The sequence below is a fragment of the Danio rerio genome, chromosome 16 (assembly GCF_052040795.2).
Source record: "Danio rerio strain M-AB ecotype USA chromosome 16, GRCz13ab, whole genome shotgun sequence".
In the NCBI taxonomy this organism is placed as follows: domain Eukaryota; kingdom Metazoa; phylum Chordata; class Actinopteri; order Cypriniformes; family Danionidae; genus Danio; species Danio rerio.
In genome coordinates, this window is record NC_141036.1 from 14526184 (window position 1) to 14553222 (window position 27039).

General features: G+C 35.9%; 1 protein-coding gene across 1 annotated transcript; it reads left to right on the forward strand.

The window, feature by feature from the left end:
* On the forward strand, nt 1-27039 carry LOC147840205 (uncharacterized). The gene is made up of 2 exons (XM_087286770.1): nt 1-88; nt 24536-27039. Exon 2 carries the CDS (start codon nt 24548-24550, stop codon nt 26630-26632), a length of 2085 nt encoding a protein of 694 aa, XP_087142896.1. The 5' UTR covers nt 1-88; nt 24536-24547; the 3' UTR covers nt 26633-27039.

The window sequence follows — 27039 nt, forward strand, 5'->3', positions numbered from 1 at the left end:
TTCACCGTTGACTATAAAGCATCTGCGGCATCCTCAATTTCATTAGCTCATTGTCCAAGCTTGAAGAACTATCGGCTATTTCGGCAGGGTAAGAACAACTTACTTACTAATTAGCACTTTTTAAACTTAATGGTTAAATTAAAGAGTAGCTTTAAACAGAAGTAATGTTTCACTTAACCATATTGCTGCAACCTAAATCTGAAATAATTTCAACTTTTATAGTGTTGAGAGTTTACACAATAAAAGTGCAACTAAAACAAAATACATTTGGAAATCCTGTATTTAAAGGCTTCAGTATGAGGCACAGTGTTGGATTCAATTCAAACTTTGCTTACATAAAACATATGCATATACACCTATAAATTCCGTGCATATTGACTTACACCAAACCAACTAAATTAAAAGAGAGGATTAAACAACTCCATTAAACAACAGCATTAGCAGCATTACTGATTACAGTTTGACTTCATTTCTGTAAAAATATTTGATAATTAACAGAGGTTTATATTTTTATTAAAAATTAATTTGACCTCACCATCATGGAGATCAGAGGCTGTTTTAGTTGGGCTCTTTAACCATCACACATTTCTTTAAAAATCTTTGACTGTTACAACTGTATGTCTGTAACATATGGGTAATAGTAAAATAAAGTAATGAGAAATTGTATGTTTTCAATTGCTACAGTTTAAATTTCTGATATTGTAGATATTGAGTACTAAATGCAGCAAAATTATATAAGAGTTAATAGGAACAACACTGCAGCTTTTCAAAGTAGGTAAAGCAATTAGAATGGAAATACTAAAAATTAATAATTTGAGTGTCATACACAAAAACCTTCAGAGTATCAAAAGCAAATTAAGAAACAAAAACATTAAGAATCAGGATATGAACATTAACCATGGTTCCTTAAAAGAAAAAAGCTGCTTAATTCATTCATGCCTCAATGCATGCTGGGTGCCAGCATAGTACAAAACTCCAAGCATGCATTGCAGCATGAATACATTTTGCAACTTTATGCTCTTGCAATTTCTTTCTTTGCCTTTATTTTATGTTGTTCTTGTGGGTAATAATTCAGTAGAGAGTTTTGTATTGTTCTGGGTTGATTTTTATTTTTTGATTATCACCAATGTTGAGGATAAAAGACTAAATGTTGATGTCTGTGTGATTTTAATGTTCAGCCATAGATCAAACATTTTCAAACTTGAAGTTCCAGTGGTTGCATTAACATATATTAATTATTTTTTACACAGAGTTAACAAAACATTCAACAAGTACACATGCAGGTGAGGGTGGTTTTGATATAATAGCTAATTTAATCAGACTAAAGCTGCGGTCACACTGGACTTTTCTTCCCATAGTCTTCCCATAGACTTGCAAATGCATCAGACTGGAAATGCAAAGGTCATGCTTCAAGTTTTGCTGCGATGCAAAGTTCAAATTTGGTGAACTCTGACCTGTGAAATCGCATAATTTGACTGCGTGAGAACAATTGAGGATCAAAACATGACCTCTCTGGACAGAAATTTAAAACATGGACCAATCGCTCGCTTTTTTAAGGTCTAGTAATCTTGTTTAATCCCGCCCCTTTTCGCAGCGCAGCACGACAGAATTTCGCTTTATCAAACTCTAGTGGGACCACACCAGAGTTTGAGTTTGCGAATTTGTCATATGGCTCTGTGAAAAGGGGCGGGATTAAACAAGGTGATTAGACATTTAAAAAAAGTGAGCGATTGGTCCATGTTTTAAATTTCTGTCCAGACAGGTCATGTTTTGATCTTTGACTGGTCTCACGCAAACATGTGATGCGATTTCGCAGGTCAGAGTTTACCAAGCTTGAACTTTCCAACACAGCGAACCAGAGGTGGGACCAAGTCATTGTTTGGCAAGTCACAAATAAGTCTCAATTCATTGCCCTAAAGTCCCAAGTTAAGTCTTGAGTCAAGTCCCGAGACAACTCCAAAGTCCTACAGTTTGATTTGAGTCTTTTCAAGTCTTTTTAACAGAAATATAAAATATATACAGATTATGTATGGTTGTAAGATCTGTATTAATTAAACAAACATTATTTATAAAAGAACATTGCTCAGATATATAAAAACACAAATGTAATTTTCTGAAAAAGTTCAGTTTAGTTCAGTTAAGTGTGGTTTTGAAGTCATTATTGAGAGTCCAAACACTGAAGAGCTAATTCATCGATGAGTAGCTTTTCAGATCCTGAACCATGCAAGCCAATGGTGACAGCGGAGAGGGAAAAAAAAAACTTCACCAATAGGAGAGTGAAGAAAAAAAACCTTGAGAGAAACCAGACTCAGTTCGGCACGACCATTTTAATTTCTCCGCTGGCCAAAAGTCTTGTGCAGAGCTGCAGTCATAACGTTGAAGAGCTTTTCTCTCTACTTTGTGTGATGTTCGTGCACGGATCCTCTGTTTGTGGACAAAACTGATTGCGAGTTCTCAAATATACGCTGCTCACACGCAAATAATCTCTCGCTCTGAAATATGCACTGCTCACACACAAATTTTCTTGAGCGCTCTCAGAGATTATATGCAGACTCACAATTTGTGTCGTGTTCCCTCTTCCTTTCATGTTTTTGATATGATATTGGTGCACAGTTTATTAACAATAACCAAAATACTAAAATAGACTTACATATTAAAATTTTAATCTAATAAACCATAACATTTATGGTTGTGTTATATGATGAGATATTTTCAGTTTCAAGCACTTAAAGACAGAGAATAGACCAGTGGTGCCCCCCTGAAAATTTGCTTAGGGGTGGCCAGAAGAGGCCAGCTACGTCAGTGGCACCAATCAATCCACAATAATTAAGTGGCTGCTATTTATTTATTGAAATATTGTATTGTATTGCATTAACGTAAGTACAATTAATTGAATAATGTCAACAGCAAAATCATATCGGGGTGGCCACAGGGGTGCTCAGTAAAATCCTCAGAGTAAAATTTACTCTCTAAATTGAGTAAAATTTACTCAGCAGCAGAGTTAAAGTTAATGAGACAATGATGGGGTTAATTAAGTGATGAATGAGCACTGATGATGAACAACTGCTGTTAACAAGCAGAAACAGAAGAGAAGCAGCAGCAGCAGCTTCGCTCATTACCTGATTGACTTTACTTCTGTCAGATGTTCACAAAAGTCCACATGAGATTTATTGAGAATTAACTGTTTTTGTTCTTTACATTTTACAAAAAAAAAAAAAAAACGTTTTTTTTTTTCTCCGATGTCACCATCGTGTAGAAAAGTGATTGATTTACTTGGACTCAATTTCTATTAAAAAGTTTTCTTTGCTTGTAATAACAAGTATTAAGACAGCAAATGTGATCAAGTTGACTGATTCTGTATTGATTCTTATTCTTGATAAGAATAGCGTTATAAGATATTATGTTTGATATTGCAAATTATGTTTAAATGATGGTGTATCATATAAAAAGAAAATTCTGTGTTTTTCAAGACAATGGACCTCAGCTCTATTGTTATATTAAACCACATAAAGCATCTGAATCACTTTAGAGACACAGACATCAATAATCAGCGTATCTATCTCAACAGTGGTTAGAGAATTTATTTATATATATTTTTTTAGGCTGCAGTGCATGGTAAGAGAATCATACAAAATTCATTCATAGTTCCCAGCATGCATAGTAGGGAAAAAACTCACCATAGTTGAGTAGCATACTGTGATTTTTTTTTTTTTTTTGTCTGTGTGTTTTAGCTGTTCAAAGTGTTTTAGGATCTGATAAAAGTATTGGTGGGCTCCATTTTCTTGATACAGTGCTCATTTTGTGATACAACATTACTTAAACTTAGTAAGTCAAAACAAATTTTACTGATTTGACCAGTGACTAAATCACTGCAGATTCAACTATCCAGAGCACAATTGCTCTCGCTATACAATATTTGATTCATTACACTATTTGGCAAACAAAGAGAATTAGCATTCGAAATCAAGACAGAGTCCAAGTAAAGCAGCTACTGTTCTCCTCAATGGTGACAGCTTAAACACAAAATTTTTTTTTTTTTTATTGCTGTTGTAAAAAAGTTTATTCTTAATAATGTCACTATATGGAATTTTGTAGAGTGTGGCAGAAATAAGGCCAAACAGGTTGTTAATAAGTAAAGCTGCTGTTTGTGGAGTTGCTTAATGATCCTTTGCTGAGATTTTGAGAGATTTGATGTGTTTTATTTCAGTTTATTTAATCTACGGCTGTGACTGAAGGTAGGTGTAGTTTTATGTTTCTCTTCTCTGTTTCTGCTTATTAACAGCAGTTGTTCATCATCAGTGCTCAATCATCACTTAATTAACCCTGTCATTGTCTTATTAACTTTAACTCTGCTGCTGAGTAAATTTTACTCAATTTAGAGAGGGACCAAATATTCTCTGAACTGAGTAAATTTTACTCTGAGGATTTTACTGTGTGGCTAGAGTTTACACAGGGGTAACACCCCTTGTAAAGGGGTTTACACCACTAGAAGGCACCCCTGGAATAGATGTTGAATGTAAAGAATACATTTTATTTTAAAAGCATTTAAACAAAAACTAATGCAAGCAGAAATGTAACTGAGATAAAAATAAAGAAACACTTGATAAGATATTATAGCCTACTGTACTATTCACTCTTCAAATAAATCTTACTATCAATCTCATTTTATCATGGCAACTAAAATAAAGTGAATTAGTGTCTGCTGGCTTCCACTTTGCTGATGAGATTGTGGAGGACATTTTCCATGTCATCCTCTTCATTTTGAGGAAAGCTGTTCCACAGGGCCCCTGAACACGTATATTGGCATGTACTGTGTTTTGAACAGTAGCCTACCACAGTAAAGAACTTCGATTGATCAGTTGTGGTAATACTATAGTTGTTATGTTAACACAAGTGTAAGTGTAATAATAAAAAATTACCCAGTGCTGTATTATTTTACAATATAGGATATTTTATACTACAATTCACCACACTTTACTGTAGTAAAACTACACTTTGTATTTTATTTAATCTGTTCACTATTGTTAATACTACTGTATGCTGAAGCATTCATAAACAAGTTGTAAATAATACTAGCCTAAAACATAGGCAGTATAACACTTAAAAACACTAGAATTTATTAAAGAATTTACCTTAACCTTTTAGTTTGAGTATTGTTAATAAATAGTAAAGCAAGAAAGAAACCATATCAACATTCTTGGAATAACCCTTCGCTAAGCTTCGCCCTCCTTAGTTACTGTTGCTACGCCTGTCAAGCTTTCATGCCTGGCACATCTATTACAGTGTGTATGCGCTGGTGTCAGACATTCCCAGGGATATAATTAGTCATGGCCGGCAGCTAGCTCTCTGCAACTCTTACATGGTCGCCCACTGAAGCTAAGCAGGGCTGCGCCCGGTCAGTACCTGGATGGGAGACCACTTGGGAAAGCTAGGTTGCTGCCGGAAGTGGTGTTAGTGAGGCCAGCAGGGGGTGCCCAACCTGCGGTCTGTGTGGGTCCTAATGCCCCAGTATAGTGACGGGGACACTATACTGCTCAGTGAGCGCCGTCTTTCGGATGAGACGTTAAACCGAGGTCCCGACTCTCTGTGGTCGTTAAAAATCCCAGGATGTCCTTCAAAAAAGAGTAGGGGTTTAACCCCGGCATCCTGGCCAAATCTGCCCCTGTCCATCATGGCCTCCTAACCCTCCCCATATCATAATTGGTATATCATCACTCTGTCTCCTCTCCACCAATCAGCTGGTGTGTGGTGTGCGGTCTGGCGCAAAATGGCTGCCGTCGCGTCATCCAGGTGGATGCTGCACACTGTTGGTGGATGAGGAGATCCCCCCCCCCCATTGTGTAAAGCGCTTTGAGTGCCCAAAAAAGCGCTATATAAATGAAACGAATTATTATTATTATTATTATTTTTGGCGAACAGGTGAGATATCTGAGAAAGCCAGACAAAAGAGGACTGCAGTATACATTACAGGGGTATTTTCACAACATAATAGCAACTGATTAGAGAATAATTTGAAAAGTGAAAGACATTTTTTTTAAATGCTAATCAAAGTATAAATAACAGAAGTGAACAAATAGAATTTTCCTACCAGCAAATATTAGTGTATGTATTTATATATGTTGTAATGGCGAGGGTTTAAACGGAGCAGTGCTCATAATATCGAGTGGAAAAAAAGAAAAAGACCGCTGGGAAACATAACCTGCTTTGTTTTTTTTTTATTTGTTTTTTTTTTTATAAGAAACACAGTTTAGATCTGTTTAGGATTAAAGCAGTGTGAGTTATTGCCACCTATCACTGAATGTGAATATCGAAAACAGAACCAACTTACCTTAACTCCTTTAGTGCCCCTCACACAGCTTGATCCATGCTGGCATTTCTCCTCTTGGGCTTTAGGTTTTGAAAAGGGAAAAAATCCCACCACCCACTGCAAATTTCAGATAGTTGATTTAACTACCTTAGAGTTAAAAAATAACACTTCTTCGGAATTTATATGGGAACCACTATAAGTGTTTCTGTGAAAAATATGGAAGTTTTATAGAACTGTATAAATTAACGAGAAATAACCATACTTCATGAACTTATACAATGTTTAGTTTACAAAATCATAGCTTAGTGCACAAAAATGTAAAGTCATTAGATGCAATAATAATTTCACGTGTGATTGCAACTAGCAAACAGATTTTGACTGCATTAGTAACTACACAGTTACCTTTAAACAAAAGAAGCTGCAGCATAACATCAATTACTCTGTTTATCTTGGACTTGAACACAGATGCTGCTATCCTCCACAATGGTGACACAAAAACCGTTTTGCTGTTTTTTTTTTGTTTTTGTTTTTTGTTTTTTCCTGTTTTGATTTTACGGAAAGATACCGGCAGCTGTGGTTGCCAGTAATCTGCTGTTTTTAACATTCATAAATTCAGTGTACACATTAACACATTCCACAGTCTGTATTTTTTTTATCAAACTCATCACTGCAAATTTCATATTTGGTAAATTTCACTACCTTAGAGTTAAAATAACACTTTTAAAGTGTTAAAATGTTTAACACTTAGAGAGTGTTAATTAGCTAATTCTTATAGTTTAAAATATCTGTAAAAATTACAGTAAAATACCAGCAGCTGTGGTTGCCAGTAATCTGCTGTTTTCAACATTTTACATTTGTAAATTCAGTTTACAGAATATTTCTGTTAAAAACACATCCCACAGTCTGTACTTTTCTTCGAACACATTTAAGCCTTAAATTAAACAAGAAAAATCCTCACTAGTGTCCTCACTACAGAGGGCTGAACACTCAGGCAGTGATGAAGTTAATGAGACAATTAAGTGTCTAATTAAAGGACAATTGAGAGTTATTGATGAACAACTGTTAACAGGAGAATCACTGAAGGAAAGAAAAACCCAAATTACAGCCAAAAACAAAGATGAATTCAACTGAGAATAAAACTCCAAATAAAATAATAATGAATAAAAATAAAACAAATTACACAGTAAAAAATTATTTTTCAACATCTTTAAAACAACTCATCACATTAAAAAACTCATCATGGAGTTTCACTTATTACTGATCTTTGACTATTTCTGTCATGTGAACAAAAGCTCTTAACGAAATTTCTGTTGTTCATTTGAAGTCACCATGATAGAGGACAGAGTCTGCTTTAGTCGGCTATGGGGCTCTTCAATTGCTTGCTATTAAATGTATTTATTACACTCTCAGAAAAAAAGGTACAAAATTGTACCTTTTAGGGTACAAATGGCCCGTCACTGGGGTGGTACCCTTAAGGGTACAAATTTGTACCTCTATTTAGAGGTACAAAATTGTACCTTCTACATTTGTACCCTTTAAGGGACAATCTTGTACCCTAGACACTGAAGGTACAAAAATGTACCTTTTTATATTATATAGTATTTTCAGGGTACTGACCCAGGCATTTTGATCCTTTGGTGACTGCATGCACAAATAAATAAATAAAATATTTTGGTTCACAGATGTCCATTTTTATTTATTAATGTAGAAATATTTCATTACAACTCACAACTGAATGTGTTAAGAAATAAAATTACACAGCAAGTATAAAGCAGACATGTAAAACAGTAAAAAGAACAATTTAGATAACAAATAAAAACTGAATAATCTACACTTAATACAAAGACCACAAGAATACTGTTTAAGATTTATAAACACATTACACAGGCTACAACAAGTACTGCACTTTATAAAGTCCAAAGTATTTGTCTTTAGTCAGAATACTCGGTCATAATAAATAATTTGTCATCAAAATTTTCTCTGTATTTCAAAATGAAGGCAAACTTTCTCTATAAATTGCTTCAACAGTGCAGAAAATCAAATACATCAGTAGCCTCTTCCTCAACATCAGTAGATTACTCCTCATCATCCTCAAGTGGAGTTGTAATTTGATAAACATGACATGTAAAGTACTCATATCTGGAAAATGTTCTTTGATAGTCATTAGGACCACAAGTTATTTAAAAATTTGCTTTATGCATGAATGAGAGCAGTGTGCTGGATTAACTTGATGATTGTGATTATCCCAAGAGCATGTAGAGAAACAAAAAACAAGGTTGATCACTCTGGTAACTGGATCAGATCGAGGCTTGTCACTGTCCACCGTTCATTCAAAACATTCCACTGCAGAAACATCAAGGTGTTCTTCTAATAATATGGATATGTCAAAAATGTATATTCGTCCACATCATTAGCCCGGCCAATCGCAATCCCTCTCAATCAACTCTCAAGACTGCCGTGACTCGTCTTGTTAACACAGTTGTCCAGTCGGTGGCCTCCTCCTGTACTTGAACTGTTGGATGTGGTGAAGATGGTTCACTGTAAATGACAAAGCAATAATTACATTAATATCAGTCACTCTATCACTGATGAAGAGAAAATTAACATGCATAGAAAGTAAAATAATTAATATTCACTGATTTAGGAAAAAAAAAAAAAAGTATCACAGATTAAAAGACTAATATAAATTTCATTCATTCATTCAATTTCTTTTCGGCTCAGTCCCTTTATTAATCTGGGGTTGCCACAGGGGAATGAACCACCAACTTATCCAGCATATGTTTTATGCAGCAGATGCCCTTCTAGCTGCAACCCAGTATTACGAAACATCCAGACACACTTATTCACACACACATTTATACACTACAGACAAATAAGCTTACCAAATTCAGCTATAGCGCATGTCTTTGGACTTGTGGGGAAACCGGAGCACTTGGAGGAAACCGGAGCACTTGGAGGAAACCTTCACGAACACTGGAAAAATATGCAAACTCCTCACACAAATGCCAACTGACCCAGCCGAGGCTCGAACCAGCGACCTTCTTGCTGTAAGGTGACAGCACTACCCACTGCGTCATCCTAATATAAAGAATATCAAGCATTATAAAATGCATTTATCACAGCATATACTAAACAGAAAACAACATACACACCTGAGCACAACGAAATGTTGAAGTGTCTCGCTTAACAAGGCTGGCAACATGAGAAGTGCTGCTGTAATATCAATTCCTGGAACATAAGATGTGGCATACAAACAAATATGAATGAATCCATCCAAAGCTAGAATTTAATAATATTAATTAAGTGGAGAAAGTTTAGAAAGAGTACCTTAGAGTCAGGTCCATAGCATTCTTCAGTTGATCTCTTATCTTTCGATGAAAACCTAGAAAATAATTTTAAACATGTGGGTGTACATTTATTGTTGTTTGTAAGTAAAAACCTACAAATTTAAAACAGTATGTAAGCCATTAAAACCATGGTATAGATAATGAGACATACTTACATCTTGTAACTGAGCCATGCTTTCATATGACATGCCTTCATTGGTCTGATGCTGTTAGGCTGCATTCTGTTGTTCAATCTTGTCCTGAAAGACAATTGAAAACTTCAAAAACTTCTGGAAAGCAACAAGATAAAGCAATAACTATTTATTTATTTTGAGATATTAATAAAATAGGTAAAATAGCTCAAGGTACCAGTTTCAGAACAGATGAGACAAATTATTACATTAAAGAACAAAGTATAACTTAAAACGTCGATTTATACAACATGGTATGTTAATAATTCTACATTAACATAAGTATGTTAAACGATAGTAAAGCACCAACTATTCTGGACATGAGAGTTTGTGGACACTCCTCAACATTAATGTAACTTAGACACTGAAACGAAGATATGTACGCCACGTTTGTAACTAGCCATAATCAGTCGCTTTGTCGGTGACAAAATTGTGATTTTTCTTCACAAAATGGCGGTGTAACTTATATAACCGTCTAAAATTACATTTCAGCGGTCAACCATGGCTAGAAAAATGGCCTCAAAATATAAAACATTATCGATAATTACAAATTTCCAGTATTAATAACAAAAGGTTTTATACCAAGGTATATGAATACTTAAGTCGCGCGAGCTCCGGGCCACACCGCACATTACTCACGGGTCACGGCCCGATTCCGGTGCACGGATAAGGCAGCGTCGGCTCGCTTCTGCCGCCGCAGCTGGCCCGAGTGTATTTTGCTAATTGGGTTGCGATTATATTCCGCCGTGGCAACACTTATTAATAAAGCAGTAACGTAACGTAAGATATAAGGCGCAAAAACGTAACGTAGGCGATAAAGGGAACTTTTACACCGAGAAAACTAACAGCATATAGTACTGACCGTCTACGTTATGTCCCTCGGTGACTTCGATATCACATTGTATTAACTTCTTTAATAAGCTGCAGACATATTAGCAAACTCCATCCTGCAGGCCAGCCCGGAGCACTTAAAGCGGGGGAAAGCCGAGACCCGAGAGTCAGACAAAATCAACAGAACACGGCTTCACATGTAAAAATGAGATTAAAAATATATCTTTAATACATTCTTACCTGAAAAGTGTGGACTCCAAAATAGACTTTTCCTTGAAAAGCGTGCGAAGTTCTGTGTAAACAGCCAGCACACTCGACGGACCGCCTCGGTAACAAACACCACTATAACGTCTCAACAAGCCAAATTCTTAAAGAGACAGCAACACCACCTGTATGAAGAGGCTGTCACTCTGCATGGTTCTTATTCTACATCCCATAAACTATAGGGTCTTAAACAGTAAGCAAAAACCAGTATTTACGTTTTTAATGATTAAAATTACATTCATTATAAATTTAATTATTAACATTTTTGAGAAAAAAATTAATTTAAATACATAAAAAAATTTAATTATTAAAATATTTAATTCAATCAATTTATTTATTTATTATATTTTTAAATTATGTATTTTAGTGTTAATGTTTAGTATTAATACATTTAAATTAGTGTTATATAGTGTCTTGGTCTTTTCATGAGCTGAGGGTACAATTTTGTTCCTATAGGGAAACAAAATATATAATTGTACCTTTAAAGGTGCCAAATTGGTCCTTTACGGTACAATTTTGTATCCAAATGTGCTATAAAAGGAACAAAAATGTACCTTTCAAACCTAAATCTGGACATTTGTACCTTTATAGCCCATTTGGGTACAAAATTGTACCCTAAGGACCAATATGGGACCTTTAAAGGTACAATTTTATATTTTGTTCCCTCTAGGAACAAAATTGTACCCTCATTGTACCTTTTTTTCTGAGTGTATAGCTGCTACAATCACAAGTGTTAAACACACTATTTAAACATAAAGCATGAAATCTAAATAGAAAAAAATTGTAATAGTCTGAAGATATTAACTATGACATCAAAGCCATCCTCTGCAGCTGGTTTACTAATTCAATACCCTACTAAATATGTGTCAGAAATGAGTAATTTATACTACTGAAACCAGTGATGTTCCAACAATTAAAGACTTTAACAAGTTTAAAAACACTATTTAAAATGAGAATGTTTGATTTATGGCAGGAATGCACAAAATACACAGACATCAACAATTAGTCTTTGAATCTCAATAATGGTGACAAACAAAACAATAAAAATCAATTAAAAAACAACCCAGAACAAAACACTCTACTGAAATATCATTTCCCAAAAACAACACAAAATAAAGGAAAAAGAAAGAGATTGTAAGAACATAAAGCTGCATAATTTATTCAAGCCGCAATGCATGCTGGGAGCTTTGTACTATGCTGGCACCCAGCATGCATTGCGGCATGAACTATGCAGCTTTTTTTTTCTTTTTAGCAACCATGGTTGAGGTTCATATCCGTATTCTTGATGTCTGTGTGTCTTAATGAGCTGCACTAGCTGGGAGGAGAGGAAGCGGCAGTTATGTCATGGATTCAGAGACAACAACAAGTTGAAGTTTGCGGTATCTGTATTATTTCTTAATAAATAATAACTCTAAATAAGTAAAAAGTCATTGCTTGCTCTGATCTGTGCTTGTTGTGCAATCATGGACGTTGACTCGGAGGAGTCGATGATAAATGAAAGTATAGGATTTACAGAAGTATTTTCTAAAAAGAAAAACGCTAAACATAAAAAAGCCATGTATAAAGAACAGGCAGACTATGAGGACACGAATAATGTGGTAAACGGAAATAAAAAAAAAGACTAAAACGAGTGAGAAAGATAATAGGAAAGATCAAACGCAAAATGAAATACCAAGATATAAAGTAATGATGACGTTTGACAAAGGTACAGGGAAACATCTACATCCGATTGGGCTGTCTAAGGCTATAGATAAGCTAATCGGTACAGTTAGCTTGGCAAGATGTTTGGGACAAGGAAGAGTGCTAATAATAGTCAAGGACATTGCACAAAGAAATAAATTACTTGGGATCAAAGAGATGAACGGAGAAAAGGTAACTTCTAGAGAAATAGGAGTAGCCAAAAATGAGAAAGGGGTAATCGCAGGTGTACCAACACATATTTCCAATGAAGAGATCGAGGAAAATATAATAGGAGGTAAAGTAATCAATGTGAGGAAATTGTTTAAAAATGTAAATGGAGATAGACAAGAAAGTATGAGCATTTTGCTGACATTTGAAGGGAAACATCAGTTATACAGTTATACAGTTAGAGAGTGCATTCCAAAGCCCTTGAGGTGTTACAAGTGCCAGCGGATTGGTCATGTAGCAGCAGTATGTAGAGGAAAGATGAGATGTGTTAAGTGTGGTGAAGATCATGAATATGATAAATGTACAAATGATCTAAAATGTTGCAATTGTGGGGGTCCGCATATGGAGGATGTGAATTTCAGTTAAAAGCAAAAGAGGTACAGAAGTTCAAGATTAAACACAAAGTTTCTTATGCAGAAGCAGTCAAGAGCTGCCAGAAAAAGGAGATAAGAGTGGAGGAAGTAAAGACAGATGAAAAACAACTGGAAAGGAATACTGAGACTGGGAACAGAAGGGAAAATAAGTGTAATCACAAATGTATAAATGAAAATGGCCTCATAATGATAAAAGAGAACTTTTTGGTATTTATTGTCAAGTGATCAATGTAACAGCTGTAATGACAAGCAGGTCAGCAAATAACAAATAACCCAAACAATTCATGACATTCTCACTCGATCAGCAATAAATGATGCTTCTCAAATTTCTGATTAGCTTAATGGTTTTAAGTATTCTACAATGGAATGCAAGAAGTTTAATTGCAAATGGGCAAGAGTTTAAAAAATTTGTTTTAGAGTTAGAATATAAACCAAATGTAATATGTGTGCAAGAAACATGGCTTAAACCAAATATTCAGTTTGCTTTACAAGGTTATAAATCAATACGAAAAGACAGGGGAGTGAGTCAAGGAGGAGGGGTAGCTACATTTATATGGGATGAAATGACTTACAGAGTCTTGGAAGAGGTGGAGGAATTAGAGTGTGTGATGGTTGAGGTTTTTTATTGTGGAAATTCACTGGTAATATAATTTTTTTATAATCCGTGTAAAAACATTTCAATGAATTCACTTGAAAAGGTTGAAAGAGGAAAAAAAGAACTTTGGTGTGGTGACTTTAATGCTCACAATTGGTTATGGGGGAGTAAAAAAATAGATGAAAATGGGGAAATAATAGAACAATTTATGGAAGAAAGGGCTTTAGTTTGCTTGAACACTGAAGAAGGCACTAGATATAATATAATTGATAATACAGTATCATGTTTAGATCTAACATTCGTTTCAAATGAAATAGCTAATATCTGTGAATGGAAAGTATTAAGTGAGAGCACAATTGGAAGTGATCACTTTCCAATAATATGTCAATTAAATGTAAGGAATTTTAATAGTGGTCAATATCTTCAGAATCGCTGGAAATATGAGAAAGCAGATTGGGTAGAATTTGGGAAATACTGTGAAGAAAATTTAGTAAAGGTTAAAGAGGATACAGTGGAAATATTATGCAAATCACTGACAGATTTAATAATACAATCAGCTAACTGCCATATCATACACTGTAACTGCCATATCAGAAATTGAAAAGGCTAATATTCTTGGAAATGTTCTACAAAGATTATATTGTATAGAATTGGGGGACGAGTATGAAGAACGTAGAGGGGAGTTTATAGAAATGAATCCAAATATTTTGCATAATAAAATAAAATGGAAATAGTTGTATGGATGTTGATTTTACAGCTTTAGAATTAAAAAGAGCACTTGGGAAATGTGCAAATACTGCCCCAGGTGGAGACAAGGTAAGATATACAATGATTAAACATTTACCAGAAAAAGTTATTTTAGTGATAAATATATTTTAGTGATAAATATTTTAGTGATAAATATGGAAACAAGCAATTGTAATTCCGATTCAAAAACCAATGAAAGATCCTACAAAACCGGAAAATTACAGACCGATAGCAATGACATCAAATTTAGGTAAATTAATGGAGAAAATAATAGTAAATAGAATTAATTATGATTTGGAGAAAAAAAAATATATATAGCAAATATCAATGTGGCTTCAGAAGAGGAAGATCAACTATTGACGCATTAAGTAAAGTCACTTATGAAATAGAAAAGGCAATTAACATGAAAGTTTATGGTAGTTGTGTACTTTGATATTGAAAAAGCTTATGATACAGTTTGGTGTGAAGGATTGTTAGTTAAAGTTGATAAAATAAACATAGAAATTGTTTTATCCAGTTATAATTTTCCTTCTGAGTGATAGAACATTTATGGTTCAAGTGGGAAATACTAATTCAACACCTTTTAATGCAGAAAACGGTATTCCTCAAGGCAGTACTATTAGTCCATTGCTTTTTAACATAATGATTAATGATATTTTCAAAAATTTAGGACCCGGGATAGGAAGTGCTCTTTACGCTGAAGATGGAGCTATATGGAAACGAGGAAGAAACCTTAATCAAGTACTTAAAAATATACAAGATGCTATAGATAAGGTAGAAAGGTGGAGTAATTTTTGGAGATTCAAAATATCAGTCAGTAAGTCATGTTTTATGATCTTTAGCAGGAAAAAGAAAATATCAAGTGACATTAAATTATCAATATATGGGAAATCATTAGTAGGTTAAAGAATTTAAATATCTAGGGACTTGGTTGGATAGCAGGTATGGGCACAGGCCAAGGGGCCCGTGCACACTTGGGGCCCCTGTGAGGGTGAGAAAAAAAGAGACAATTTTACAGTGTCTTTTTAGGCTAATTGCAAATAGCGCACCTAGTTGGAATAAACTATTCACGGTTTGCACCTATCGATGTCTGCCAGAGACAAGATGAGTAAAGAGCGAAGCAGGTGCATAGTCCGAGTGGCGTACCTCGTAAAATGCACAGCTACATCTTTTGACGCGATTGATCATCAACCCGGTACGAATCCATCATCAGCTGAACTCATGCTACTTTTTTCTCCCAATTAGATATCAGATTGGAAATATATTTATTTTTAATAGGAAGGTAACATTTTTTAAAAATAATGCAAATGTGATATAAAGTCACAAGTGCCTTGTGGGTATTTAATAATGTTTAGCCTTAATAAAGGTGCCTCCCTCTGTAAAAACTATATTGCTCAGACAACTGTTTTTCCTCTAGGCAAAAATATCGCCATCACATATTAATATTACTATTATTATATTTAAATTGCCTCCCTTTTCTAAACAGAATGCTGTAATTGGTCAAGCGCGGAAACGTCAGTTTTGAAATAACCTGCACTAAACTGAGCGGACTGTAGTGTAATGTTAGTATTTGTCATAGATCAAAAATATGTGGACAAGTGGATTTAGCAAACGCGAGAGAAAGAGGAGAGGAGGCATCTTTATTGAGGCATTTTCCATAAACACCTTATTTAAACAGACCCATGATCAGGATAATTAGGGTATATATATATATAGTTTAATCTAAATAAAGTAAAATAAAGTTAATAAAGTACTATATTATATATAGTACTGTTTCTGTGAACTTGAACAAGTATACTAAAAACATTAATTTTCACTATTTCTATTAGTATTTTTATTCAATGCTTTAAAAAATAAGTTAAATCTTTGTAGACCATAAATACATATGCACTATATATAATTTATTTAAATATGGGCACAACAAATGATAGATTCTTTTTAGTTTTAAAGTATTATATTATTCTTATTTTTATTCTTATACTCTTTTAAATTCAACTATTGGGGTGTGGCTGGGTAGGGGGCCTTACAAGACAATGTGCCCAGTGGCCCCTAAGTTCTTAATCCGGGCCTGCATATGACTCTTCATAAACAATTAAATACTGCGTGCTGTGGGTCCGTGGACGCGTTTCACCCAGTCATCAACAAAGGATTTCACAGCTGAGCTTGGCACTGGCAGCCAGGTCTGCTTTGTCTTCGGAAAGCACGTGCTCTCATGAATATTTAAGAAGCCGGCTCTTCTCATGCTGTGTTCACACCAGACGCGGAATGCGCGGATAAATTGCGCTATTCGCGTGTAAATAGCCTCGTGAACATATGAGGTTACTCGCTTCATTCGCGCGTCTAACCCCGCTTCATTTGCGTGTCAAATTCACTTTAGAACAGGGCTTCTGTCTGCCCGGTGACTGTAGCTTCGTTGCTAAAAGGCTAACATGGATTTTATTAAGAAAACCTTCAGACTTTCGAACTCGAAAGATTCGTGTGAAACGCGCGTTACGCGCATCAAATGTGCCATTCGTGCAATTCGCATCATTCGCAGGATGTCTATTCTAACATGTGAATCACTCGCGCTTGACGTGCTTTCCGCATCTGGTGTGAACGCTGCATTATAGGACAAGAAAACTAAACTATGAATAATAATGAGAAACTGACACGTCATCTTTGCACCTGCAGTTCAGTGCTATGTCGCCGATTTTGATCCCGCCCCAAAAATTATTTGAAACCCGGAGTGAATTCAGACACTGATGAACACGTGCCTGCTGTTAATAATCACAATCACTGAAGGACAGAGAAACAAGAAACACAAAGAGTGACTTCAGTTACAACATTAAATAATATCAAGTAAAATAAAACACCTTCAGTCTGAAGCAGAAGATCTTAAGCAACTCCACAAACAACAGCAGACACTTATTACTGACTTACATAACATTCTTATTCAGTACAAGTAGGTAAACACATTGAGTAGGTGTTCTGTGTGTGTGTCTGTCACCATAATGCAGTGAGGGGCTGCCTGGTTTAGTTGGGCTCTTCACCCTTGAACTCATTAACTTAAACTCATCAGCTGCTGTGAAACAAGAGTTAATATAAAACCTTTGCTATAGCAATAGAGCTGGAAGGTTGATAAGATGATAAATGTATTTGTCTGAAATTTGGTCTGATAAATGCTATGAAAAAGATCAGGGGCCTCATGTATCAACATTGCGTACACACAAAATCTTTGAGTACGCCAGGTTTCACGCTCAGAATCGCTCATGTTTGGATTTACTAAAGATGAACTGAACGTGGGAATGTGCGCAGCTCCACGCCAGCTTCTTGGCACATTTTTTTGTGCGTGTCTGTTTTATTTCCATTGGCGACTCCTAGAGGCAGTTGTGTTAAATTCCTCTCTACAAAGTGTCTGAGTAGGGGGAGGCTGCAGACTTGGATCCAGACAGATCTATGGCCCAAGCAGTTTTACGGCCCAGGCAGTTTTACGCCCCTGTTGTTCCTGTTGTGTCCAGTAGAGGGAGGCAGTACAGTATTATTTTAAGCCTCCAGAACTTTATCACAGCCAACCAAACGCGACACCATGAAGAGGTATCTATGTTAAATACGTGTTTAAAACAGAAGCAACCATGAAACTTAAACCTTTTTTTTATTAGATTAAGGTCGATATGAGTGTATGTCAACACAAACAAATTGGTGTAATATAACAGCAATGTGTTAGTTTGACTGAATTTTAGCTAACTATGTGCAGGCCAGCTACATGTTCTACATCAAAAAAAGAGTAAAAGAACATTAAGCTATATAAGAAAGTGTCTTATGTAGGCTAATTTTCTTTTACCTTTTTGTCTCAGCAAGGGAGTAATTATTATATATTTTATAATTATTTAAAGATATATATTTTCTCATAGATTAGATAATACACTTGCATGGTCTGGGTTGTCAGCCAAATCTACACTTCAACTACACTACATTATTCCTCCAAATTTGACTTTCCTAAATATTGAAATAAATCTAAACAGATCTGAAAATTTAATTGATTTTATTTTAAATTTTAAAATTGCATTGCTTTCAATTACAATCAATATAATACAATCCTGTTCTAGTTTAAACAATTAAACTATCATATATCTATAAATGCATATAGAAACTCACAATTATAAATGGTTTACTCATTTTAGTTCATATAGCTATACAGTACAGTGTATATATTACCAATGAAGTTTGCATTGCTCAAGCAATCATATTGTTTATCCCTTATTGTTTCATAATATTTATTGTAACAATACCTCTGCATTCTTTTTAAAGCACATCATTACTCCATATTACACTGTATTGTTTGGTTATCATTTTGTTATTTTCAAAATGCAAATTTACATATAAACAGTACAACAAATGCATATCTCTATATGAAAACGTATAGCTAGGCTACAATTAACCATTACAGTATCCAAAAACTTGTGTTTTTAATTTTTTTAATTAAATTAATCCAAATTAATTTGCAATAGAGCTTTTGCAAATCTGGAATTATTTGGTGAGTGTATCAATTCTGCACGTTTTATAGTGAGTTTATAAATCACTTTATGATGCATTAATCTAGCGTTCATATTTAGCATAATCTAATTAAAATTATATATATTTATGAACAGGACATTAAATAATCTGGGAGCGTTGACTTCAAATGTATTATGTGGTCATGTATCTTTCATCCCCACCTACTGAACGCATTAGGAACAACAGGGGCGTAAAACTGCCTGGATCCAAGTCTGCAGACGCCCCATATAGATTAATTATGCAGTTTTTTTTTTAGCAACCATGGTTGAGGTTCATATCCTGATTCTTGATGTCTGTGTGTCTTACATCAGATACTTTCAAAATTTTTAACACGTTAACAGCTAGAAAACCTTTAAAATAGAAGAGTACAGGTTGAAAAGCCCAACTAAAGCAGCCACTAATCCCCATGATGGTGGGGTCAAATGAAACATTTTCAATAAGAAATATATATAAACCTCTGTCAATTATTAAATATTCTTGGCTTAAACCCCAGAGCAAATCCCTCAGTTTTAATCAATGACTGTAAAAAATATGGACGACGCGACAGGCCTTTTTCCCATTGAATGCCTTGAGGGCTAAACGCCTGCTTGATGGGCACAAACTGTCCAAAAGACTGCTGAAATTGGAGCCTTGACATGCGCAGAAGGACTGTCTGATGGAGCCAGAGGAGGAGCCGCAAAAATGAGCGGAGTCAAACTTCCAACCACTTTATGTAAAATCAACCACGGCCCCCGAACTTCTCAGCATGCGTTTGCTGTCATATCAACACAAATGGATGTAATAACGTTAACAAATATGAGGGTTTTATATATTCAATCGTGCCAGCTCCAGGCCGCAGCGCATAACCTACCTCACGGCGTCGCGGGCTGATTCCGGCTCGCATGCGGCAGCGCCGGCTCGCTCGGCCGCCGCATCTGGCTCGATTGACTCGGGCTGGAATCGGGTAGTGAGTCCAGGCATCCGGAGTAGGTCCAGCAGAGGTAGTCAGTCTGAGCTCTAAGGGATAAGTCTCCGGCAGGCGAGAATCTAGGCGGAACTGTGTTTTGCTATCTGGGTGGTTAGGCATGTATCAGCAAACTAATAAAGCCCGAAAAAAGCCCTGACCTTAGCGAATAAACAGTGTTTCACCAGGATCATGTATGTCAGAAACTGTAGTTTACTGCTGAACTCATTTTGTCATGGTAAAATAACACAGAAATCGAATAATAACATTTCAGTCTCCTGCCGAAGCTTAGACGCTGCTTTGAGAAACTGTCAATCACAGCTGTCAATCACGATGACACGCCCAGCATTAAATTAAAAACAAACTGTTTACAAAAATCTGCACCTATTACAGCACAATAACCAGTGCCTTAATCGACCAGAACCATCTTTCGGGACATTTTATTGCAAGTGTAATAAATTTTTTTATTTGGCCTCAAGTCTCCTTCATTAACACGGAGGAGGCGGGCTTTATGACTTGTACTGCAGCCAGCCCCCAGGGGGCGATCTAACGGCCGAGACCTTCACTCAAACGCAGGCTTGCGGCACACTTGGTTTTAATTGAACACTTGTAAGTGTACACACTACTGAGTGTTCAAGAAACATGAAGCAAAGCTTAAGTAAAGGAATTAATTAAATGACTAATTAAATGATAATTTAGGATTGGCGATGAACAAATAATGAAATAATGAAGGGAAAAAACAAGAACAGAACATACAAAAAAGTACAACTTCTGTCACAGCTTTGTAATAAAATAACCTAAAGGTCAACAAATGATTAAATCAAAAAAAAATTTCAGCAGGTGATTAAACAACTCCACAAACATCATCACCAGCTACACCTATTACTAAAACATTTATTTTTGTTAAGAGAAAGATTAACATTTTACGTCACCATCATGGAGAAAAAAGTTTGCTTTAGTTGGGCTCTTAGCCCTGACATATATAATAAAAATTTGTTTTTGGCTGTTGCAATTGTTAAAAACATAGTTCAAAAAGATCTTTTGATGTGGCATGAAAACCAATAACTGGAACTGCTCATGTTACTTTTAGTATGGCAGAATATGTTTTATATTAATGTAATTCACTGCTCCTAGTCACTATTTATCTTATTGTTAAGCAAGGTATAATATACCTGCATGTTGCCTTACATTTAAGAAGTTTATAGAAATATGTTGGATCACTTTGTTCAATTAAAATGAGCATGAAGAGACATCAAGAATCAGCGTATGAACCTCAACAATGGTAACAACTAACATAATTAACAGTTTAACTCACAAACTGGCTACTGAAAGTAAACATAAACAACAGCAGAATCAAACGCAAAAAAGAAAACTGTAAAACCATTATACCACATAATTTATTCATGCCGCAATGCATGCTGGGATATCTGTACTGTGTTATGCATTGCATGAAACATTTTAATTGTTACCACTGTTGAGGTACCAGGTCCGATTCATGAGGTCTGAGTGCTATATGTCAAGCCAAGGTTGCAATCTCCTCTCCCTCTTGTGACTTTGTAGTGAATGATACATTTTAGTTCGGCAAAGTTATTAGATATATCACATATATTCACTTCTAAATGATGAAACGTCTGCAACTAAGCACAAAGTCTGTTGTATGAGACCAATCATCCAGGCCCTATTCAAGATGTTCATTAGCACAAATAGATTTATCTGCATTTTGACTTTAATACTATAGTCAAAGTGTTTTATAAACTCTGTATTACAGCAGCTGGAGAGTCTAAACTGGTAAATTCAAGGGTGAAGAACCCACCTAAACCAACCCCGTCACTCCATTATAGTGACACACACAAAAAAACACCTGAATTACTGTTTGTTCTCAGTAAGAATGGTGTGGAAGTCAAAGTGGTCAGTAATTAGTGTGTGTGCTGTTTGTGGACTTGATTAATGATCCTTTGCTGAGACTAAAAGTGTTTTATTTTAGTTAATTTTTTTTTCATGTTGTAACTGAAGTCTGTTTGGGTTTCTTGTTTTTCTTTCCTTTAGTGATCATGATTATTAACAGCAAGTGTTCATCAGTATCTGAATTCACCCATCAGTGTTCATTAACTCTGTCAGGTGAACTGTATTAGAGAACGAATAGTGAATGAGGGTGCTAAGTGTGGTTTAAACAGACTTAAAAACGTCGAATCTCACCTCTGTTTACTCAGTTTTCTGCTGTTGGTACTTTCTCAAAAACAAAGATGTTACACAAAATACTCGGTTTTTAACAGAATATTACCGTTTTCGTGAAAAAAACAACATTATTTTAATGTAGAACCTACCATTTTTTTAACAGCAATTTTTTTTACAGTAAATGTAATCCATGTATTTTTACATGTGCCAACTGTCGCCCACATTTGTCCTCCATCATTTGGGCTAAATTTATCATTTTCTACATGGGCCACACAAGGCTCACTATCAGATTACATTTTGCCATACTTGCCAAATCTTTGCCTTAAATGGCCCACATATGAATATGAATCTTTGGCCCCCCTTTGCCATTGTACAGGTGGGCCACTTCAGGCTCACATTCATTTTGTCTGGGCCAAAGGAATACCACCAGTGCTGCATAACTGCCTAAAGTTGCCCACATCCGTATGCTATCTGGGAATATTTTCGTTGGTTTTAAAAAGTGTTTCTCCATTATTCTATTATTTTAAATTTGTTCAAAACCTTTTGTAGCAATTTGGTCGATTTTGGCAAAGGTATTAATCTAATTGATGATCTGTCTAAGATAGGATCCAGCAGAAAATTAAAATCACCTCCCAAAATCAATTGGTTAGTATTTAAATTAGGCAGGGTGTTCAAAATAGAAGATAAATATTGATCATCATCGACTTTCGGGGCATAAATATTAACCAAGAATGTTGGTGTGTCGTAGAGTTGTCCCATTATTATAACATATCATTCATTAGAGTCCGAAATGACTTTTGTTGCAATAAATGTAAATGGAATACCTTTCTTTAACTGCCGTACCTCTAGGCTTAAAATTAAAATTTGAATGGGAAATTTGTCCAGCCCATCTTCCTCTAAAACGGTTCTAGTCTTGGTTCTTTAAATGTGTTTCTTGTTAAATTGCAATATTTGACCCTAATCTGATTAGATGAGCTAAAAGATTTCCCCTCTTTATTGCTCCATTAATACTCTTACAGTTCCACAAAAATAAAAATAAAAAAACAGGACCGAATTTGTATTAGTACATAGTGTCTTCTTTTTTAGATTGCCTAGCAAAATAAATAAATAAATAGAGCTGGGGAAGTGGGGGGAGAAAAACAAAAACAAACAAACTAAAAACCTGAACAACCAGCAAAATCCAAACAAGTTCAACATAACTTTTAATCCGCTGTGTGTATGAAAAATCACACACACACAAAAAGCAGAATAGGTATAGAAAACTCTTTCTGCTGTTATGGTTATCCATAAACATCAACCAAATTGCAGTAAACCATTTGACTTACCACTTTTTCAATTTACGGGTGACGTAGTGGCGCAGTAGGTAGTGCTGTCACCTCACAGCAAAACGGTCGCTGGTTCGAACCTTGGCTGGGCCAGTTGGCGTTGCTGTGTGGAGTTTGCATGTTCCCCCTGCATTCGCATGAATTTCCTCCAGGTGCTCCGGTTTCCCCCACATGCATTACAGGTGAATTGGGTAGGCTAAATTGTCCGTAGTGTATGTGTGGGAAAGAGTGTGTATGGACGTTTCCCAGAGATGGATTGCAGCTGGAAGAGCATCCGCTGCGTAAAACATATGCTGGATAAGTTGGCGATTCATTCTGCTGTGGCGACCCTGGATTAATAAAGGGACTAATCCCAAAAAAATGAATGAATTTTTACTTTACTATAATTGGTGTGGTTGTTTTTTTTTTCTTTCAAAGTGACAATGTGACTTTCTTGCACGAACTTGGTTTCATGTCGAAAAAATTTGTTATTATGATTATTTGACTGACCTGTGAAGATCTCATGTGATTTATAGGTCTGTTGAGTGATAAATGATTATTTATTTGAGGAGCTCCTTTCTGTCTTGCTCACCCTATGTGGGCAGAAGCGGAAGTCTTAAAAACTAATTTCTAATAACAAATTTATCTAGTCTTTGCCGTGATGACATGATATTATATAATTTACGTAACATTTTTTTGCAAGTTTTTTGCCTAGTATTCAGCTTTAAGTCCAATTTAAAGAGCTAAACGTATGGTAAAGAAGTGCATGTTTATGTGTTAAAGCATGTTAAAGAACAGTTAGGAAAGCCATTGGACAACAGTGGTTTGTTCTGTAGACATAAAAAAGTTCTTGGGGGCTAAAAATGTTGACATGCTTATTAGGCCTATATAAACTGCTTTTACTCCAGCCTGACTAAAATAAATAGCCTAAGACTTTCTCCAGGATAAAAACTTAGGCAGTGAAAAATACTGTGAAAATGTTATTGGTCTTTTAAACACAACATTTGACCTTAATTGTCCTCATTTGTTTTGTACAGAAACTGCAAGCCATGAATTCTGTAATTTCAAAATCTACTCAGAGCCTCACCACCGCTGAGGACATGAGGAACCAAACCAAACTGATAATGCAGCCTTATGCCAATTGGGAAAATTATCTGACTCCAGCACCTCTATCTATAGCCATTCTGGGAGAGCTGGTTTTCATCTCATCCTCAACAGATTTCTCTATCAATAAAAATCCTCCTAAAGAGGGTTACAAATTCATCAAATACCCCGATTCTTTCCGTGCTTGCCTCATGCAAGTGTGTAATTCTGGTTGGTGGGCGTTCAATGAAGCCCATACAAGCATGGATCAGATCCGACTCCATACAGCCCACGTTCCAGATTACATGAAGAATGCTGTGAAGATTCTGTTCCAAGATGATGATGAAGTTGTCGAAGCGCTTCTTCCTAAACAGATGGACAATATCAGAGAGATCGCAGATGAATGTCTAAAGTTGTCTGATGCTACTGAAAAGAGTTTTGGTAATGTCATCAATATCATTCAAGAGCTGCTGGAAGCCTGTGTGAATGCAAACCGCTTCTATGGAGAAGAAATGGAGGCAATGAAGAAGAAGATTGAGGAGAGCAATCTGAGGAAGCAGTCAGCTGATGAAACAAAAACAAGGACTGAGAAGACAGTGAAAGCCATGGAGGAGCAACTGGGTGAGGCTCAGGAAAGCTACAAGAAAGCTCTGGATTCTCTTCCTGGTGGATGGAACGTGATAGGCATGGACTGTGTTGGTGGGTTAGTACAGAGTGTTACAGGCCTGATTAATGGAGTGGTGTCTGTTATTAGTCACCCAGTCCGAAGTGCATGCTCTGCAACTACAAAGATTGCTGATACTTGGAGCAATATTAGAGATCAAGAAATTGCAAGAGATGTAGTTGCTGAAATAAATGCATACAGTAAGTCTGCTGAAATTTTAATCTGTGTCCAGAATATCCAGCTGCTAATGAATGTGAATAGTGAGGATGATGACATTGCCTGGACAAACCTGTATGATCAGAAGGACAATTGTGCAAAAACGAATTTCATGGCTGAACAGTTCAAACGAATCAGTGAAGAATTAAAAAAATTCTCTGATAGCACAGGTAAGAATCACGCTCAAAAGTTGTGCAGAGGAGGCTTGGATATATGCAACCAGCTGGAACAATATGCACCTGATGGCAAATGTGAAAGAAAAAAAAGTAAGAAGATTATAAAGGAGGTTTTGGAACTGATCCAGGATGCACGTGTTTTTGACTGCAAAAGCAAAGATGTGACAAAATCTTCAGCCATTTCTCCAATGCCACCAATGATGAATAAAGAATCAAACAAGTCAGAGAGCATGAGTCCTTCACAGAAGGCCACAGAGAATGCAAGATTCACAATAGAGCAGACCCGAGCTCAGCTGAACAAGACCAGAGAGACATATGAGAAGTGTGTAGAGAACCTTGAGAACAACCAGAAAGAACTGACTGAAATCCTGATCACTTTAAGAAACTGTGAAGTGAAAGAGATCGACTTCCAAACCACCATAAAGATGCTGGTCAAAGGAATGGATGCCATGGGGAGAGTGAAGGAGCAGTGGGAGAAGATGGTTCACTTCTTTCAGATGGTTTCTGCCATTGTGAAAACCAGTCTGAGCAAAACTCTCACAAACTTCGTCTCCACATCTGAGAACACACAAACCCTTCCCTACAATAAAAAGCTTTTCTCAAAAGATCTGCTCTACACTCAGGCCTTCCAAGCCAGTAACATTGCCAGTCTGGTCCATATGATCTCTGCAACATACACTGATGTTTCCAACAAGTACCTGATGGATAGAGTCAGCTCACTGGGCAAACTGATGGCCATGGATAAAGATAAGCCAGAATTTGAGCATGAGCGACAACAGCTCCAAAACTCCTGTGATGAGGCACAGAAAGGCATCTATAATCTTGTGCTGAAGAATAAAGAGGAGTTTGACAAAAAAAGCACTGCACGACTGGAAAAAATCAATAATGAATTGCTCGCCATTCTGCCTGCTGCTCCTCCAGAGCAAATCAAGAGCATTGAAGAGGCGGTTCGAGCTGGATTCATTGAAGACGAAGCAGCAGCAGCATATTACTAATTGAATTTATCAAATATGTATTGTACAAGCTTGCTATAAGTAAGATAATACCCATCTAGCTAAATTCATATGGCTCAAATCCGGCCCACATCAGACACTTGCATCCGATCCTATTATGGGCTACAGTTTGCTTTTATTCTGTCCCTGATCTGGCCTACACCTTACACTTGCTGAGTGTGGCAAAGCACAAAAATCCCAGCATGCATTGCAGTATGAAGACATTATACAGCTTATTGATGCTATACAGTTTTCATTATTTGCTGTTAATTCAGCAGTTTATGTTGACATTGGTGATTTTGTCACTTTAGTCCCTTTTTTGCAATGTCTGTGAGTTTTGTTCATTTTGTTAATTTTCATCATTGTTCAGGTTCATATTGATGATTATTGATGTCTCTGTGTGCAGAAAC